Source organism: Chrysemys picta, chromosome 2, assembly GCF_011386835.1.
Source record: "Chrysemys picta bellii isolate R12L10 chromosome 2, ASM1138683v2, whole genome shotgun sequence".
In the NCBI taxonomy this organism is placed as follows: domain Eukaryota; kingdom Metazoa; phylum Chordata; order Testudines; family Emydidae; genus Chrysemys; species Chrysemys picta.
Window position 1 is genome coordinate 233,557,512 of NC_088792.1, and position 21,304 is coordinate 233,578,815.

The window sequence follows — 21,304 nt, forward strand, 5'->3', positions numbered from 1 at the left end:
TTTCAAACAGCTGGGAAAAAATGGAGACGTAAAATCAGGACAGTATCTTTCAGAGAAGTTAGTATATTGGCACCCAAGTATTCAAGGATTGTTAAAGTCAATTATGATGGGCTCAATATTTCCCTCATCAAACCTCTGTTTTGTACAGCAGAGGCTGTCATGGAACCAGTTATATCTACCTAATCTGGTGTAGACCAAGCATCTGGATTGTCTAGAATCTGCTGAAACTTACGCCCACATACCTTATACTACTAGAGGTTCGACACAAGGCTCTGTCGTCACACCCCTCATCTTACCTCCAACATACCCCTCACATATACCCTACACTGAGGAGAGTGAATGTGTGGTCTAGTATAGGAGTTGCCTCTGGTGGGTTTATGTCAGTTGGCAGTTACCCTCTACTAGGGAACTGTTTGCTGGCCAGCTACAGCCAGAATCTATCCTCTTTGCCCTGTCTGAGAGGCTCAAAGGGGATGGAGTGTAATGTACAACCGATCCCTATTCCTCTTAAGTTCAAAATCTTGAGTTTAGATCTCTGAATGTTCTTGAAGGTATTACAAGCAGTTATTGGCCAATCTTTAGCACATCAGCACACACATATGTGGCCTATATCAATCAATCGAGACACATCATCTGGTCAATTTTTGAGGTGAATCTTTAAAGTCGACCTGAGTCTGCAAATACCACTGTAATTACCGTAGTTCTATTGCATCTCTCTGCAATCATGATTGTAACTTATGAGTTCACAATTAGGTGGAAAATTCCGAACGATAAAAACAGTAATATAGAAATAACAGTGTTAATACACACATTTTGGATTAATATGCACCCTTTCCCCACCGTTTAGAGACCTATTTGCACAAATGGAAAATGTAAATATTTGCACTTTTTGGGGAGCAGCCAGAATTCAGAAGGCATCATAAAGGTAAGCAAGCAAGGAGGAGGATTTTAGACTTTTATCCCATTCACAATGCAAACTAGAGCATGCAGATATGGATCTGCTAGCCATCAGAAAACAAAAACAAAACAAAACAAAACAACAGTTTGAGCCATACTACTGCCCCAATCCTGACTGGAGCTCCCAGTGAAGTTATCCATGGATCTCAATGAGTTGATCTCACATTTCTTACTCATGGAAAATTCCCACTGACCTGAGTAAGGTGTGTAAGATCAGGCCCCGATAGAATGTGCGAGCTACAGACTGTACACAACCTTTTATTTTTAACTTCTGCATACAGTATTTAGACTGTAAGAGGGGAAGAAAATACACCTCTACCTCGATATAAGGCTGTCCTCGGGAGCCAAAAAATCTTACTGCATTATAGGTGAAACTGCGTTATATCGAACTTGCTTTGATCCACCGGAGTGCGCAGCCCTGCCCCTCCGGAGCACTGCTTTACTGCGTTATATCTGAATTCGTGTTATATCGGGTTGCGTTATATCGAGGTAGCGGTGTAATAAGTGAAAAATATCTTTATTTATTTCTTACCTGATCCTGAGAAATTGTCTAAAGACTCGTCTGCTGTAGTCGTAGCAATCTCACTGCTGCTCATTGGTTCTGTTTTAACTAGAAGTATAAATCATAAATAATCTAAATGCTCCTAATATTCATGCACACATACTATTCACAAAATACCACTAAAACACAATCTTCTAACAAATATTTGCTACCTGTCTTTTTGTGTAAATATAAACACACACACACACACAGATTTGTTTCTGTCCCCAAGGAATAAAAGCCACTGTAACAAACTAGAAGATATTGTCATGGACAGATCACCCAATGAGTCCCCATGCAACTTTGTGGACTCCTAGGATTCTTAATCCTTTACAACCAATGTATCTATAAGAACAATTCAGAGAGCCATGGTTTGTTGGTTGCAGAAATAAGTTTTCAGAATGATCTGAATGAGGCAAAAATTGAGGCATTCTCTTAATGGATTTCTTCTCGGTTGGTTGAAAACTTTTTGTCCAAAATATTTGTGATGGAAATTTGGGTTTTCAACCAAACAAAATTTTTCATGGAAAGTGTCTGCTTCCAGCTGAAAATTTCAGTATTTTGAAGAATTGAACACCTGACAAATTATCTTTTTTTCAGCCAAAATCCACATTATTTTCAGTATTCATTTTTTCCCCTCCAAAAAAAAAAAAAAAAAAAAAAAAAAAAACCACCAGAATTGTCAATGGGAAATTTAGACAAACTTTTTCTTCAATTTTCACTGAAATTTTCCTTGGAAAAAAATCCCTATTTTCCAACCAGCTCTAATTTCTTTCTCAAATTAAAATTCTGCTCTGAAAAGTGATTGTCCGACTATACCGAAAGAAGGATGGGAGACATTTTATATGATTTTAATCAGGCCATAACTTTATTATTAGATGTCTGGAACTACACGGCAGATAAAAGTGTACAGTGCAGGTAACTCCATGTTCATTCAGTAAGTACCTGAGGGGCTTCTGCCAGCTCCCCCTCTTTTTCCATCCAGGTCCCCCGCCAATCCATTGCTGGGACCTTACTATCCACCCCTCCCCGTCAGAGGTGGGCTGTAAGAAAGGGAGGTTGGTTCCCTGCCATACCATCCATAGGAGCCCCTAGCGCCCCCCCCCCCATTCCGTTTCTTTAACTAACACCTCCTTTTAAAATCCTTTACCAGGCCATTTATCGGGTCACTGTGTCCCTTCCCTACAGAGTACCTGTACTGGACATCTGCCACAAGGAGGTGTCAGTAAATTGCTTGGCTGCCTCCCCCCCAACCCCGCTGGGTTCCCAGACATCTGCCAATGGCCTCTTCTCAGAATTCTGCTCTGAAAAGTGACTGCATAAGAATGACTTCTTACTTAGCAACTCTGTTCATATTCAGCTACGCAGCTAGTTACTTTATTGACAACTTTTTACTCTGGTTTACATGGCAGAGCCAACACAGATTTTTAAGAGCAAGAGAGCTAGACTCTCTTCCGGCTCATGCTTCATCAACAAAATTATTAGTTCTATTCTCAGTTATTCCAGTACAACCTTACTTAGTGCCCAGATCCTCAAGTAGAAGGCAGGGCACAGATCTGGCCCTAATTTAGCTTGGATGTAACTATGGGCAAAATTTAAAGGCAACGGCTTTGCACAAGAAATCATTAAGACAACATAAGCTACTGTACAATGCCATTTCATCATACCAGCCTTTCCGAGTACACCATGCTTTAAGCAACTAAATGTATATCTACAGCCTTGAATCCAGCTTAGTAAATGATTTTGCCTGGGAATTAGAACTAATCATTGACAGGAATCCCATGGAACTTGAAAAATATGCAGGAGTCTCCCCAGGTATCTTTTTCTCTCTGTCCTTAGATCAAATCCCCTTTTGATGCCCTATCTCCCATTTTCCCAGCCATGAGTGTGCATGTTAGTGTGTGCGTGTTAGCATGACTGTGTAAGGTAATATAATTTATTCAGGGGAAGTCATTAGATTGACAGAAGGGGCCCCTGTCTTCCCTAGCACTCTGTGCATGCCTTTTCCCCTTTTACTTGACCTCAGCCAAATGATCTATCCCTAACCCCTCAAGCTTCTTCTCCTCCCTGGCTACTCTCTTTTCACTCCCATATAGGGTTCTTTGCCTGTAATCCCTACCTCATGGAGATCCAGATTAGGCCCAGGCAGAGTTTATAAACTCTAGTGCACTCATTGAACTACTCCTACTTCTAATAACTCCACCAAAAAAAATCCCTGTTAATAGGGAAAGGGAGGAGAAACAGAGGCAGAAAGAGCCCAATGACTGGCCCATGGTCACATAGCAGATCAATGGCAGAGCCAGGAATAGAACACAGGTCTCCTGGGACACATACCAGTCCAGTACCCTATACACTAGACCAGCTGCCTCTCTGCAGAGTATGCATGTATCCCTCTATACACTGTGAATAAGTGTCACTCCACACCCTGCCCACCACTTTGTGACTCTTTCTAGCCCAATTTTCATAAGGCAGTTATTCTCATGGGAATGATGCTGGGGGATTTGTTAACAAATGGGATGGGGGAAAAAGAAAGAAAAAGAAAAGAAAAAGCTGCACCTCGCTTGGGAGCTGCGATAGATGGAAGCTAATTTACACTAGCACTGTTTCCCCCAAACTTCTCCGCTGTTCAGTATTGTGGAGCCCATTCTATGCCTTTTTGGCTTTTGTGGAATAGAATAACCTTCTTCCCAGATATGCAGGGCCACTGCATTGCTGGCATCTGCAGCAATTCAGGTGCTCTCATGGTTCAGAGCTCTAACATATCATTTCTTCTGGAGAGTGCCTTTTTTGGAGGAATATTAATTTTCTAACTGGAAGAAAATGCCATAGTTGAAATAAAAACCTGGTTCATATCTGCTGCTTGCATTTCATCTGGATTTCATATTTTTGTTACAGAGCCATTAAAGGAAAAAAATGATCAAAGTCTAGCTTCACCCTCTATGACTTAACAATATTTTACTGCAATAATTTTTAGAGTTGAAAACTTCTAAACTGTTTCTAAACCATATAATGCTTCCTAAAATAAAGAGGAAACAAATATATAAAATATACTGGGAGCTGCATGGTCAAAGCAACAAATGTAACACTAACAGATGACCGACACAATTTAAATTTGACACCATTTACCCCAAATTCCTCTACAACATGTCCCATCTCAACTGTTATGTTTCTTGCATATATGAAAATTAGGGTAAGAAAGTGAGGATGCAACAGAGGTCCTGATCTGGATTCTCATTTGTAAGTGTAATTTACAAATAAGCTTTACTAGACCTTCATGATGAAGAATCATGACCCTCATAGAGCTTCATGCTGCAGTTAATCAGTAATTTAATAGTGATGAATAGGAACTGAAGAGCCTTCCTCCCGCAAGCAGCCACAGTTTTATCAAAATGTCAGCAAGTAATTGCATACTTTGATCTGTCTAGGACCCAAGAAAGTAACGTTCGAGGCTCATAGTTTGTTACGCAAAGAAATACATTCAGAAATGACAGCATAGCATTCTATCCCGCAGAAATCACTTACAAACAGCCATGGATTCTGACTGCAGAGAGCACTGTTCAACCCATCCAAAAGACAAACTGACCTAACTGAATGGTGAGGAGAGAAGCTAAAAGAGGGCAGTGAGAAGAGATGAGCTGGGAATAAAAGCAAGACGTGCAACCCTATCAGAACATCGTTTCACTGATCTATTTCAGAGTAGCAGCCGTGTTAGTCTGCATCAGCAAAAAGAACGAGGAGTACTTGTGGCACCTTAGAGACTAACAAATTTATTCGAGCATAAGTTTTCATGGGCTAAAACCCACTTAATCAGATGCATGCTTATGCTCAAATAAATTTGTTAGTCTCTAAGGTGCCACAAGTACTCCTCGTTCTTTTCACTGATCTATGTGTAGCAAGTGGAAATGGAGCCGTCCAATGAAGCAAAACTCTGGAAAGTCATGGTACCTTATTCTGTTCATAGCAAGTACAGTACCACCCTTCCTTACCGCATGTGCTGTTTTTTCCCTGTTGCCTAGTAAATGCTTCCTAAATGTGCTGCGGACTGTAACTTCTCTACTTCTCTCCCATACATTAAAGTATCTGCAAGCTGCTCTAAGCCTTCACAGTATGTCTCTGAGCTACCATTGGGACTGGTACCACAACGATGCAGAACATATATTGCAAGTTTTTCTGGATAATTTTTAACAATTGTGAGACAGAAGAAAGGGCTGGCTGCCAGTTCCCACTGATGCTGCTCAGTAGCTCAAACTGAATGTTAAGCTAGTAAATGGAGGTGGCACTACTATTAGTTAAGATATGTTTTGATTACTTTCACCTGAATCAACTCAAGCCCAGGATTCAAACTCAGGCTCCAGCCTAGCTCCCCTTCTGTCTACACATAAATTGCCCTAACCCAGGGCTTGGACCCAGGGTCCCAGAACACTAAAGGGATGGAGAGTCTGAGCCTGTATCAAGCTGGGACCTACAGTTCAAGTCCTACAGTTTTCCCACACTGCACCATGAACAAACGGCTAGAACAGCCACATTTTGAGAGGGCACTAGGAAGTCTGGGATATGGGTGGTTGGACTCGAACCTGCATAATGCAGCATAGATGCTGGAACTCCCGGTTAGGACCCAGAGTTCAACAATTCCTAATCTGGGGTTACAAATGAGTGTAGATGCTCAAGCCCTTGGTTAACAAACCCAGGGACTGCTAAATCGAGTTCTAATAACTCTGGGTTTACATCGCTTTCCATGGCACAGCTTCAAGGTATTTTCAGAAGTGAAATATTATCCCTCCTTCTTCATAGAGAGCACACAATTCATTGCTGTGCTGCTGAGTTTCTATGCTGCTGAAACACCAGTGACACAAAGCTGCACTAAAACAGAGGTGAATCATGCCCAGGCTGTTCGTAGGAGTTCCAGGAATAGAACCCAGATGGGTTCTTTGCTGCAAACATCCCTTGCTAAGGAATAGCGTCAACATCATGCACAACTCATTTAGATTGGTTTGTAAATCAAAGGAATCTGTACAATCTGTGCAAGTGGAATGTTTGTGCCAACTATTTTTTGGTATAATTGTTCCTTTCCCCATTATTTCTGACATTTTAATCAGGTTTAAAAAGCAAAACAGGACCAAAAAAACAAAAAGCAGACTATTAAGGCTAGCAGATAAGAGTTCAGAAAGCTGCATGAAACACACACACAAACAAGAAAATACAACAGGCAAAAACTGGAGTTAGCAAAGCTGTTGAGGCAGCATTAGATTCATTGTATGTTGAGCTACTTTCATTGAAGACTTGTTATTTAATATAAATTAAACTGATCCTGTTTGTGCACAGATATTTTAAAAATTTATCAAGAATTACTCATATATTAGTTTTGAACACCACTAAAGGTAATAGCTATACAACACAACCCAAAAGCATTATCTGGCTCACCTGCCACACCATCCGCAAATGCATAAATATCACACAACAATAGAAGCTGCCAGGTAATAGGCACTTTTTAAAACCCTATTCTTAACTGTAGATTTGGGAAGCTACCTTCAGGCTATTTTTTAAAATCTTGATCATAAAAAATATAAAAATTAGCATTAATGCAACATTAATGCAAGATTGCAAATTCAAGCATGCTGAAGTCAGAGGTTCCAGAAGATAAGATTCCTACTGCAATATGAACTTGAACATGTCACACATCTTGTACACTTAATAGTGATTGTATTACTGTTAGTTAATTGCAAAGTAGTTTTAGCTGTCGGTCCTATGATATTAGAAAGACAAGATGGCTGAGGTAATATCTTTTATTGGACCAACTTCTGTTGGTGAAAAAGTTTTTGAGCCACACAGAGCTCTTCTTCAGGTCTGGGAAAGGTACTCTGAGAGTCCCAGCTAAATGCAAAGTGGAATAGATTGTTTAGCATAAGTAGTTAGTGCATACTGCAAGGATCCATTCAAGGTAGAGTGGCCTGTTAACACTTCTGCAGTCATAGGACAAAAAGAGGGGGTTTCTGCTCCACCTTGCATTGAGCACAGTTTATACTACATGGTTAGGTCAACGTAAGATGCCAATTTAGGAACACCATCACCGTGAGTGGCATAGAGTAACAATAGATCTAATTAGGTCGACACAGTGTTAGTGTAGACACCGTGTTGCTTACATTGAATGTAAGGCCTGGTCTACACTAGCCTGTTATTTCGGAATTAGCTGAGTTATTTCGGAAAAAAAAAGATTCCGTCCACATGATCAAACTTTTTTTTCCGATTTAAAGGGCTCTTTAATTCGATTTTTGTACTCCACCTCGGCAGGTGGAGTAGTGCTTAAATCGAGATCGCAATCCCGGGTTAAAGGTATTGTGGACACAATTCGATGTTATTGGCCTCCGAGAGCTATCCCAGGATGCTCCCTTGTGACCGCTCTGGTCAACACTCTCAACTCCAATGCATTAGCCAGGTCGGCAGGAAAAGCCCTGGGAACTTTTGAATTTAATTTCCTGTTTGGTCACCAGCAGCACAGGTGACCATGCAGAGTCCACCATCACAGGAGATCACGCAGTCCTGGATTCACAAACAAGCTCCAGCATGGTCCGAACGGGAGGTACTGGATCTCATCGCATGCTGGGGAGATGAGTCTGTTATGGCAGAACTACGTTCCAAAAAAAGGAACGCAAATACCTACGCTAAAGTCTCCAGAGCCATGACGGAAAGAGGCTACTCCAGGGACACAGAGCAGTGTCATACAAAAATCAAGGAGCTCAGGCAAGCATACCAAAAAGCCAGGAGGCAAACGGGCGCTCTGGGTCACAGCCCCATACATTCCGCTTTTACCGTGAGCTCCATACAATTATAGGGGGTGATGCCACCACTACCCCACCCCTGTCCGTGGACACCTGCAAGGGGGGAGTTGCATGGAGCGAGGAGGAAGAGACACTGGAGGACGAAGAGGAGGAGGAGGACAGTGCATAGGCGGCAAGTGGGGAATCTGTTTTTCCCCTAGCCAGGAACTAATCTTAATGCTAGAGCCAATAGCCTCCCCTCACTCCTAAGGCAGGCTCCTGTTCCATGCCCTGGAGAAGGTACTTCCGGTGAGTGAGAGCCTGATCAGAGCCACGCGCTGGGGGGCCGGGGCGGGGGGTGGAACCCAGCCGCGCTGGGTTGTTCGCGTTTAGAGTAAATGACTCAGCTCATCCCTGCTCTGAGCCTGATCGGAGCCACGCGGTGGGGGGTGAGTGGGGAGGGGTGTTATGTGCAGTGATCATCCCAGAAAGCCTGCAGGTCCTCCTTTTATATGGCAAACCCACCAGGCATTGCTTGCTGTGGGAAAGGGGGCCCAGCAGTTTGAAAGCATTGAAATGAATGTAGAAGAAGCAGAACCCTGCGTGCCCCTAGGGGCTGCCTACAAGATGAATTCTGTTGCCCGGCCGTGTGCAATGGCTTACTCATACCAAAGTGCCCCCTTTGTTCTCTGCAATGTATTTTTTAAACTACTACCCTCCCTTTTTCTCCTCCCACAGGTGCAAATGTTTCAACGCGGCCCCTATCTACTCCGTCCCAGAGGCTGGTCCAGATTAGAAAGCGGAAAAAACAAACTCGGGACGACATGTTCGCTGAGCTCATGCAGTCCTCCCGCACTGATAGGGCCCAGCTGAATGAATGGAGGCAAACAACTGCGGAGTCCTGTAAAGCATTACAGAAACACGAAGAGAGGAGGGAGGCGCGTGATGAGAGTAGGCAGGACGCTATGGTCAAGCTCATGGGGGAGCAAACTGACATGCTCCGCTGTATAGTGGATCTAATGCGGGAAAGGCAGCAAGACCACAGACTTCTGCTGCAGCCCCTGTATAATCAAACTCCCTCCTCCCCAAGTTCCATAGCCTCCTCACCCAGACACCCAAGAACACGAGGGGAGAGGCTACAGGGACCCACACACTCAACCCCAGAGGATCGCCCAAATACCAGAAAGCTGGCATATGCGAACTTTTGATTTGGTTTCTGGACTTGTCCTTCCCTCCTCAACCCCCCCAACCTCCCCCCCCCCCCAAGTCTACCTTCTAATTTCTCTCAATGCATTGTGCATCAAATAATAAAGAACAGTTTTTAAACAATTTTGACTTTATTTCCTTTCATATATATAGGGTGCGGGTAACTTCAAGAGAAACAAACAAACAAACAAACAACTGTCACACTGTACCCTGGCCAGTCATGAAACTGGCTTTCAAAGCTTCTCTGATGCGCAGCGCGCCCTGCTGCGCTCTTCTAATCGCCCTGTTGTCTGGCTGTGTGAAATTGGCAGCCAGGCGAGTTGCCTCAACCTCCCACCCCGCCATAAAAGTCTCCCCCTTACTTTCACACACAACAAGCAGCAATTACAATTGGAATATTGATTGTGCTGAGATCTAACCGAGTCAGTAAACTGCGCCAGCGTGCTTTCAAACATCCAAAAGCACATTCTACCACCATTCTGCACTTGCTCAGCCTATAGTTGAACTGCTCCTTACTACTATCCAGGGTGCCTGTGTACGGCTTCATGAGCCATGGCATTAAGGGGTGGGCTGGGTCCCCGAGGATAACTATAGGCATTTCAACATTCCCAACAGTAATTTTCCGGTCTGGGAAGTAAGTCCCTTCCTGCAGCTGTTCAAACAGACCAGAGTTCCTGAAGATGCGAGTGTCATGCACCTTTCCCAGCCATCCCACGTTGATGTTGGTGAAACGTCCCTTGTGATCCACCAGTGCTTGCAGCACCATGGAAAAGTACCCTTTGCGGTTTATGTACTGGCTGCCACGGTGTGCGGGGGCCAAGATGGGGATATACGTTCCGTCTATCGCCCCACCGCAGTTAGGGAACCCCAGCGCATTGAAGCCATCCACAGTGGTCTGCACATTTCCCAAAGTCACTACCCTTGATAGCAGCTGGTCAATGATTGTGTTGGCTACTTGCAGCACAGCAGCCCCTACAGTAGATTTGCCCACTCCAAACTGATTCCCGACTGACCGGTAGCTGTCAAGTGTTGCAAGCTTCCACAGTGAGGGCTGCTCTCATTTTGGTGTCTTTGCGCTTCAGGGCAGGGGACAGCAAGTCACAAAGTTCCATGAGAATGGCCCTATGCATACGAAAGTTTCGCAGCCACTGGGAATCATCCCAGACCTGCAACACTATGCGATCCTACCAGTCTGTGCTTGTTTCCCGGGCCCCAAATCAGCGTTCCACAGCATGAACTGGCCCAATGCCACCATGATCTCCCAATCGCCACATGCCGTGCATCTAGGAACGTCTGTGTCCATGTCCTCATCAGTATAGTAATCGCAATGTCATCGCTTCCTCGCCTGGTTTTGCAGGTACTGAACATACTGTTGGATAATGCGCAAGGTATTTTCAATGGTCAAAACTGCAGCAGAGATCTGAGCGGGCTCCATGTTTGCCGCGCAATAGTGCCTGCATGGGTAATCCTGGAAAAAGGGCGCGAAATGAGCTGTTCGGTTCAAGATGGCCGATAAAAGGCGGTAAATGGTTGTCTTCTGTAGCTTCCATGGGAGCCCAGGACAGCTTCCGCTTTCTCCAGATTGTCTGTGCGGCTCTGTTCACAATGGGTGAGAAACAGCAGGGAATTGTTGCCTTCTGTAGCTTCCACGGGAGCCCAGGACCGACAATATGGAAAAAGCGGCAAGAGCAGAGATTGCAGCAGAAACGTGAGCAGAGTTTGTGGCAGAAGCTGTGCGGCTCTGTTCATGATGGCCGAGAAACGGTGGGGAATTGTTGCCTACTGTAGCTTCCACGGGAGCCCAGGACCCACAACATGGAAAAAGAGGCGAGAGCAGAGTTTGCGGCGGAAGCTGTGTGGCCCTGTTCACAATGGCCAAGAAATGGCGGGGAATTGTTGCCTTCTGTAGCTTTCACGGGGGCCCAGGACAGACAATCTGGAGAAAGCAGCAGAAGCTGTGTTCATGATGGCCGAGGACATTTGAAGGAGAAAACCAGGAAACAGGCAGTGCACCGTGCTGCACCATCTGCTGGCAGCATGGCATCTGCCGTAGCTTTCACGGAGGAAGAGCGAGTGACGGCACACACCCAGAAAAACCCGTGAGAATGTTTTTGCCCCATCATGCACTGGGAGCTTAACCCACAATTCCAATGGGCAGCAGAGACTGCGGGAACTGTGGGATAGCTTCCACAGTGCACCGCTCCGACACTCGATACTAGCCTCGGTACTGTGGATGCACTCCGCCGAATTCACACGCTTTAGTGGGGACACATAACATCGAATGTATGAACTCAATTCTGGAAATTCGAATAAAATAACTTCAAATTAATTTCGTGCTGCAGACGTAGCCTTACTGGCTTTCTGGAGCTGTCCCACAATGCCCACACTGACAATACAATTGATACAAGTGAGGACATGCATCACCAACACAAGGAGCCAACCCACAGAAGTGATTTAGTAACTTCAGTGGCTGTATGCCGATGTAAATTAGGTTGATATAATTTGGGAGTGTAGACATGGCCTTAGTTGTGATGCTCGGAGTACCTTTCCCAGATCTGAAGAAAAGCTCTGTGTGGCACGAAAGCTTGTCTCTCTCACCAACAGAAGTTGGTCCAGTAAAAGATATTACCTCATCCATCTTGTCTCTCTGTTAATTAACATTTAAACAAGGGCAGAATATATATATATGAGATGTAGTCAAAATGAGAGGTAGGCTCAAATATATATGAATTATTGCAGTAGTACAAACCTTAATTTCTGGAACTTCTCAATTGTGATTTCTCATCTTTGATACTGAATTAATGCTACCTTTTTCCTTTAGAAGAACGGAACCTATATCCCCACCTTACCTATAATGTTCACTTTGAGTGAATCCTAAAATACACATACCCTACACTCATAAAAACATACAACAGCTACTCCCTAATACCTCAATCATAAAATCGATCCTGGCAGGCAGCCTGCATCCATGTGGCTCACAGAGCACCATTAAAATCATTCAGGCTCTATGCAGGCACAAGCATCAACTCAGACAAATCCAATTGCAGGATCGGGGTCCAATTTTATCTTCTTTATTTGATCTCAAGGAAATATGCCAGGAAGCATTGCTACATTATACGTAGAACTAAGAATCAAACTTCTGAACAGCTTCAGCAAAATAAGCTTTCCTCTCATAGAAAGTGCCAGTTCACTTAAGGATGTGACTTTTCTAATGATGAAATTTAATGAAAATATCAGAATTAATAAGCCTAGAAGTTAAAGAATCTTCTAATAGCACCAGCAAAAACTAAGAAAATATATTTACTTTATATTTTCCCTTGGATTTCTTTGACATTCCAGTGCCAATTTCTGTAGCAAAGTTAGCATAATCGTCTATCTATATCAACTTTTAAAATTATACTTGCAATATACACATTTAAAGAGCCTTCTATTCTGCAGTTTCTACTATCTGGAATAACCTCTCTCTCTACCTCATCAACTCTAAATCTCATTCCAAATTTCAACTGAAAATATCTTTTCTTCTTTGCTTATATTTCTTAATTTCCTTTTCTGCTATATATTATTTGGCTCTGGTAATAGGCTTCTGTAGGCATTAAAATGTATACATTAACATTATACATATGTAGACAATTTTCACATATAAATAATCAGATTCCCAACATGCCACACTATATCAGCAGTTAAATGCTATGCTAGTAGAGATACAGGCTTTCAGTGATGGAGCATTTTTCTGAAATACCATTTCATATATCTACTACTAATCAAACAACAAGATTTGTTTAGTCCAACATCCTTTATATGTCCAATTCAAGTCTAACGTTCATTTGAAAATTCGGAGAACTTGGTCATTTATGGTAATTTAACATTCTGCCAGCTTGGTAGTCTCTAATCTGATGTGGTTTTATCTCCAAACTATCATCTGAACTAGATTCCAAAACTTGTTTCCCATTAACATTTGTGTAACCAGAGAGACTCCCAAATGGCATTTATTTTGGTCCATGTCAAGAAAGATAGGTGTTCTCTTTTAGTTTCCTTGCAAAATAGCAAACAACACAATAGTGAAAATTCATCCTTGAAATCCATTACTTCCTTTTTATACTACTACTGACAGTGGGACTTTGGCTCCCAAGTGCCTAAGGCCACGTCTACACTACAGGGTCTATAACAGCACAGCTACTGTGCTGTAGCTTAATCAGCATAATCCCGCAGCCTACACGGATGGAAGGGGGTTTTTCCTTTCGTGTAGGAACACCACCTCCCTGAGCAATGGTAACTGGGTCGACAGAAGCATTCTTCCACTGATCCACCTGTGCCTGTACTGGGGCTTAGGTCAGCATGGATTTTTCACATCCCTGAGCAATGTAGTTATGACAACCTCAATTTTAAGTATAAACTAGGCCTAAGTCACTTTTGAAAATAAGATGCAGGCTTCTCAGTCTACTAGGGATCGCAATGCCGAGCGCACCAATGCCTAAATACCTTTAAAAAAAAATAAAAAAAAATCTGGGCCCAAGAGGCTGATTCTCATTTACATTGGAATCTTAACACTGCTCTGGCAGAGTAAAGAATTCATAAATGTGGTGCAAATGTAAAGGAGTTTTAATGAAAATGAGAATCAGGCCCCAATATTTTTTCTGATGCTTAAAAAGGAGGGGGCAAAAAATGTCTTTAAAAAAAAGAAATATTAAAAAGAGCAAGGAAATAGTTGCAACAGATGCTACATTTGCACCACCATTACCTGAGGCTTAGTGTTCACTGTAGTGAAAACTTACTTACCCTGGGTCCTGCATACACCTATATACATCCTTAACTTTACCTGCTTGGGACCACTCACAGTGGGTAAAGTTAAGCATATGTGTAAGTATATGCAGGATCAGGGACATTGCTGTCTTCTCTAACGTCCTACAGCAGCTATAGCCTCAGCATAGAAAATCATGTTCATGTTAGGAAGTCACAAGTAATCATATACAAGGCACTAATAAATAAATAGAAATAATAATACCACCTAGCTCTTACTGCCGCAGAATTATTATTTTCCCACAGAGACAACTGTTGACTGCATTCATCTTCTCCTCTTCTTGAGTATATAATACATTATAACAGACCTACCCCCAAGCACATAGACATCTAGTACAAAAAAATATTTAATATTAAAAAGTTATGGCATAGTCACTGTACCATATGTCCAAAAGCAAAATTTTAAATAAAAGCATTAAGGCAATGATAAGTTACAATAACACCAACAATTGTATTCATGAACCTATCCTCCATGAATTTATCTAATTTTTGTTGAACACCTATACTTTTGGCCTTTACAACATTCCATGACGAGTTCCACAGGTTGACTGTGTGTTGTGTGAAGAAGTACTTCCGTAGGTTTGTTTTAAACCTGCTGCCTATTAATTAAGACTGAAATGTTGATCACAACTTTGGACACTATTGTAACTTCTCACTATTAACCAAGATAGTCAGGGACATGACCCCATGCTCCAGGTGTCCCTAAGCCTCTGCCTGCCAGAAGCTGGGATGGGACAACAGAGCATGGATCACTCGATAATTGCCCTGTTCTGCTCATTCCCTCTGAAGCATGTGTCACTGGCCACAGTTGGAAGACAGGATACTGGACTAGATGGACCATTGGTCTGACCCAGCATAGCCATTCTTATGTTCTTAATGATCATTTGAAAAGCATAGCTATAGACACACCCTATTCTGCTTTTTAGTGAAAAAAATTAAGTCAAAGATGCAACAGTAGATATTGTTACAAAACCCCACCTCTTTCTTAACAAAATATCTGTGGAGATACACAGATTTCCATTTAAAGTTATGATGTGGCAGCCATGAATCACTATATTCCTTACTCCTGGGGGAATTCACCAAAAATATATATATATAAAATTCTGTGCATATTTTAAAATTCTACAAAATTCTGCAAATGTTATTTGTCAATAAATAAATGTGGCTCCAGCATGGCAGTGGGAAGCACAGGCCACTGGCTGCATTAGGGTGGGAGCTCACTCTGAAGCCCCCATCTCCCCCGGTACAGGGACTCGTCAGTGAGGCTGCACCCAACCCTAACACAGTGCAAGGGCTGCGCCTGCCCCAGAAACACCCTGGGGCCCTGCTCCTCTGCGCCAGGTGCACCAGGGGTGGGTGGCAGGCTCAGCCCAGCAGGATCCAAGTATGGAGGGGCTTAGTGTGGAGGGATCCAGGTGTGGCGTGAGAGGTTTTTGTGTGGGGCAATCTGAGTGCGGGAGGCTCAGTGGAAGATCTGGATGCACAGGGGCTCGTTGGGGGGCTTCAGATGTAGGGGTAACGGGACTCTGCAGGGGATCCAGGTGAAGGTGGTTGGGGCTCAATGGGGGTAGGGTCTGGTTGTGAGGAAATGGGGCTCAGTGGGGAGGGGTCTGTGTGCTGGGGGAGAGGGGCTTGATGAGGTGAGGGTCCAAGTGCAGCTGGTTGGGGCTATTCCACCCCCTTCCTTCCCCACTGCCTCTTCCCTCCGTCCCCCTTCTCTCCTTACCCCTCCGCCTTTATCCAGCCCTACTCACTGTTGCACCGAAAACACAGAAGGGGAGCACAACTGGCACTAAGACCCAGGAGGCAGCATTCAGCTGCAGAGTCAGTGGAGCAAAGATGCATTCTTCTTCAGCTGGTTAGCTCTGGGCTTGCAGAAATGGGGGTGGGGGGCGCAGTGGCACGTAACCCATGTGCCCCCCCCAGGCCTCGCCTCTGTTTGGGAGGGCAATTCCCCCCAAAAAACTGCATCCATGGTGGTTCCCTCTCTTCCCCCCTCTCTAGGGTGACCAGACTAGTGTGAAAAATCAGGACAGGGCGTGGGGGGTAATAGGAGACTATATAAGAAAAAGACCCAAAAATTGGGACTATCCCTATAAAATTGGGACATCTGGTCACCCTACCCCTCTCCCCTGCAGCTTCCCTTTGCTTCCCTGGCATTTTCTTCAGGGAAGCACAGGAATTTTTGGGGGGGTGAAGGGAGGGGGGCATTTTCTGCGGGTGCGCAGTCCTGCAGAATTCCCCCAGGAATAATTTCTGAGTGTTGGGTTGATCCAAGGAACCCGTTGTTCAGCAAAAGTCACCATGTGCCAGCTTTATTGAGATTGAACCCCTAATGCTCGCCTGACAGGCAAAACTGCCTTTTGAGCTCAGCAGATCAACAGGGGGCCTGTCCTGCTTTAGGCACAGTGGTTACTAGAATGAAGTTGACCCTCACCTAGTACATCTCTCTACCAATGCAGGAATGTTACTTGGGATTTTTCTGGTCTAGTTTTCAAAACCCAAGCAATGGGACTTCCACAACTAACCAATTCCACCATCAAGAAGTTTCTGCTAACATTCAAACACTGCAACTTTGGCTTCTCTACTACTGGCCACCTTAATCTGACCTCAGATTGACCCATTTATCATTGTTACAGAGCTGAAATATTCTCTTTGTTGATGGTTAGAAAATTAGAGTATCTGTTGGGGTGCTCCTAAATTAATCTCTCCTTCGTTCAGACAGTAGAGCTGAGATGATTTTTGGGATGGAGATCACACTTAATTTTTTCCTTGCTAAACCCACCTCAAGCAATCTGGCTGTGGAGACTTTCCTGAGCATGGACAATGGCTTGTGTGTTACCCTTGTTAGTCTGTGGCTAAACGGTCTGAGTTCTTTAATTTCTGTAAATAGTGCTTGGATGTTAATGCAATTGGCCACATGATGTCACAAGACCATCAGCCAATGACAGAGAATCGGCCAGCTAGAAGTCAGAGAGGTTTCACCTTCAAGCAGAATCTGAAGTTTTAGGCAATGAGTATCCAACCAGTGCCTCCTAATCAAACAAGAAGGTACAGACAGTTTCCTCTAGTTTCCAGGACTCATTGGGATTGGAATCAGATACTCTCTTGCTCTTTGAGGCATACATCTTTTCTCTCCCCCTCTGATAAGCAGAGCTTTTCAGAAAATTGCAACATCCAAACTGTGTCGTCTTGATAGCACCAAACCATCCTAGGAGGCATGACTTGCTGAAGCCACTAAATCTCTCTCTACATCACCCTCTTCTGCTGCTACAGCAGGAACTTCTAACTTAGAGCCCGATATATTAAGGATCATCCTGATTACCAATGTCTGTTTCCTGGACCTTGAGCAGCCCCACACAGAAGGAAGTTGATGTCCATGCTGTTTCTTGTGCTTAAGAGATCTCCATCTTTCACTATCCTTGTGGGAATGGTGGGAGCTGCTCCATAGTTATGGCTGAAGCCACTTGCCATTATAAGTCTGATTTTAAACATCCCTACTCTCCACTAAAATCCCCTTAAAGACCTCTAATCTCCCTGAAATGTCACATGTTACAGACTAGAGGTTTCCTTGGGAAGCTTAGAAAAAGAAGTTTTATTGAAGTTAGAGTATTTCAGAAATGTCACTTTCATCCACTTTAAATTTTCTATCACTTTTTTTGGAACATTATCTTTCACTGAAATGGCTTGGCCTAGAAACTCCAAGTTTGTTTTGCTCTTGGCCTTTGTTTAAATGAAGCACCTTTTTGTGTTTGAAGGAAGGTTTAGAGGAATTACAAAGATCCTGTTTTCACATATATACAGATAAATGTTTAAAATACAATATTAAATATATTTATATTTTAAAACATTTATAAACTGTCCTGTTCCTGATTCCACCTGATTAAACTTTGTATGGGGCTGCTGGGCTGAGCCACAAGAGAGAGAAGCGAGAAGAGTGTGTGTGTACGTGCGCGGGGGAGAGGTTACAAGGCTGGAGAGCCGAGAAATATAGCGGGACAGGAGGCCAGGCAGGCTAAGAAGAGGCACAGAGTTGGATTGGGGAGGTGGAAGAACAAGAGCATGGATGGGATAGGAGACTGGCAAGTGATGGAAGTAGGCAAAGAGGAGGGGCATGGAAGGAAGCAGACAGCTGGGGAGGGATGGCCAGATTAAGCCTGCCCAGGGCCCTAGGAACACTGTGATGGGGGACCTCCTTGGAGTGGTTATGGCAGGGACAGCTCTACCTTCCTCCAAGAGAAGCAGGGGCAGTCGTATGCATCTCCCTTATTCCTCCCAAATGTGGTAGCAGCAAGGGGGCCAGTGCACACCCACAACCAGGGTGTAGTTGCATGGGTAGTTGGACTGGGCCCACTGTCATCTTCTTCTCCTGTCATACACAAAGTCCTTTGCTGGGGTGGAGCCCTAAGGGCAGAGGGGTCTTGGAGTTCACACCCCATTAAGATGCTTGGGTAGTTCCCCCTCTCAGAGCTATTGTTTTAGGCTATATTACTCCTGAGGGCATTCTGCGCCAAAAAATTAAAAATTCTGCATGCAATATTTTAAAATTCTGCAAATTTTATTTGTCAAATAAATGTGGAGACTCCAGCATGGCATTGGGGAGCACAGGCCACTGGCTGCACAGAGGTGGGAGATCACTGTGCAGCTCCCCCCACCCCAGACACGGACTCAGCGGTGAGGCTGCACACAACCCTGACACAGCATTAGGACTAGGACTGTCCTAGAAGCACCCCCCCTCCATGGCAGGTGCACCAGGTGTGGGCAGGCAGACTCAGAAAGGCAGGATCCAAGTGTGGAGGGGCTTAGAGTGGGAGGATCCACATGTGGGTTGAGAGGGTTCTATAGGGCAATCTGGGTGTGGGCGGATCAGTGGGGGATCCAGGTGTGGGAGGGATCTGGATGCACAGGGGCTTACTGGGGGGTTCTGGGTGCAATTTGGTTGGGACTCAGCAGGGGGGATCTGGATATGGAGGTGATAGAGCTCATCGGGGGGTCTAGGTGTGGAGGGTTCAGTGGGGGGGATCTAGATGCTGGGGGAGTGGGACTCAGTGAGGTGGAGATCCAGGTGCAGCTGATTGGGGCTCCGTGGGGTGGGGATTCGGGTGGCTCGTCGGGGTGGTCCAGGGGGAGTGGGGCTTCTCAGTGCAGGGGGGTTAGGATCAGCGGGAAGGTCTGGGTATGAGGGGGTCTGGATGCACAAGGATTGGATGGAGCGAGGAACGATGGGAGCAGGAAGCTGGGGTGGGGGGAGTTTGCAAGGCTTCCTGAAGCTGGGGGAGGGTCTGACCCAGCTCCAGATGCCGTGCAGGGGAAGAGAAAGTCCCGTTCTTCCCAACCCAGTCAGGACTAGCAGCTGAACCTGGAGCAGGGTAGAGAGCTGGGTCTTCCCCAGTCCCAGTCCCATCCCCTGCCCCACAGTGATTGGGGCCCTGGGCACCCGAAACATACTGCTGGGGAGGGTTGCATGACCACTCTTGTGGCTTCCCTTTGCTTCCCCATCAGAAAGTTGTTTTTCTGCAGGAAAGCAAAGAAATCTGCGGGGGACATAAATTCTGCGCATGTGCGGTGGCACAGAATTCCCACAGGAGCACTATATGCGCACAGGCAGATGTCTTTGAATCAGTTAGACTTGTTTAACCTTTACAAGCTTTTCTTCACAATCATGAGATCTAGAAACTTCAAAATAGCCAAGTGGTAGAAGCTGGAAAGGAACAAAGATGGAACCAGACACTCCCCTACTACCAAAGAATTCTTCTTCACTGGCCATTTACCTCTCTGACTATCATCATCCACTAAACCTTAATTTTGCTCCCTATAATATACAAGATTATTCATAATGGTTAACATACCATATTACTAAAATTTGAAAAACGCTACTTCCTATTAAAGGGATCCATTTCCTAAATACTATAAAATTAGACTACAACATTAGCCACTGCAAAAAAGCTGCTCTAGATGCTATATTATTAAAAATACAAACCCACAAGCTCAACATATTGTATGCTAATAGAAACTGGCCCCACCATATGCTCAGCATATTTCATAATACAAAACAAATCAATTATTTCATTTCTGTAGATTAAAATATTCCTCTACTCCACCAACACATCACACTGACACCTTACAGAGCTACACATTTAATAAATAATATATAATATCTACAGTATGTATCCAAACATATATTTCTATAACAGAAGAAAACAAAGAAGTAACGTAAAAGTTGATTGGACAGCGTAAGTCAGGTGGAGCAGTAAGTGAATAAAGAAGAATTATGAGAGTGGGATTTATTTCCAGACTAAGTGTTTTTGTTTTTAAGTTAGAGAATATTTGTAAAGAAAATGTAATACTTTTGGGTAGTGAAACATGCTTTTAAATGTAATCCTTTTTAATAAAGACTTCTGTTTGTATGTGTGTTACAGAGTCTGGAGAACATGCAACATAGTTAACAAACTTGCCTTCCCTCAATATGGGCTGGTTAAAGGAAGAAAGTCAACTTCCATAGCACCCAGGAAGTAGCTATGGGATCTTGAAATATAAGGTACAGCTTTCCTCTGCAAATTGCCATCCAGAAGGGATAATTTGGGTTTTTTTTTTATTTTAAATATACAACCAGTCTAATATCTAACATTTTGCACCCTGTGGTATTTGAAGATCATGCCAAACAGTCCCAGTGCTTTCTTTTGAATCCGTGAAGGAGGATTCAGATTCAACAGTCTTAACACTACCTAATGGTCGCCTGCCTGGCCAGGACAGTGGGGAGCTTTTATTGCCTTTGTGAAGGCATCTCATCCTGGTTCTCCATTAAGTCAGATACTTTACAGATTAAGGCTGAGATTTTCAAAACCACCTAAGGGATTTTTGACATCCAATTGCCTTTGAAATTAAATGTGCCACTAGACATCTTTGAAAATCTCAACCTAATTTTTTTGCTATCTGGTTTCCCCCATCTATTTGGGACCAGAAATCTCTCTTCCTTCCTATCTGGCCCCTCAAAATGAGACAGAAGCACCTCTATGACCCTCAGTGTGAAGAGAATGCTGTAAATTAG

The 21,304-nt window shown here is 44.0% G+C and overlaps 1 protein-coding gene across 27 annotated transcripts in view; it reads right to left on the reverse strand.

The window, feature by feature from the left end:
• EYA1 (EYA transcriptional coactivator and phosphatase 1) overlaps window positions 1-21,304 on the reverse strand; it is a 246,731-nt gene that overhangs the window by 96,129 nt on the left and 129,298 nt on the right. For 25 of the 27 annotated variants that reach the window (XM_065582146.1, XM_065582150.1, XM_065582145.1 and 22 more), the window contains one exon: window positions 1,490-1,567. The exons of the other annotated variants lie outside the window; for them this stretch is intronic. In XM_065582146.1, the coding sequence (XP_065438218.1) occupies window positions 1,490-1,567 (78 nt within the window). The remainder of the gene's footprint in view (window positions 1-1,489; window positions 1,568-21,304) is intronic. 27 annotated transcript variants of the gene reach the window in all.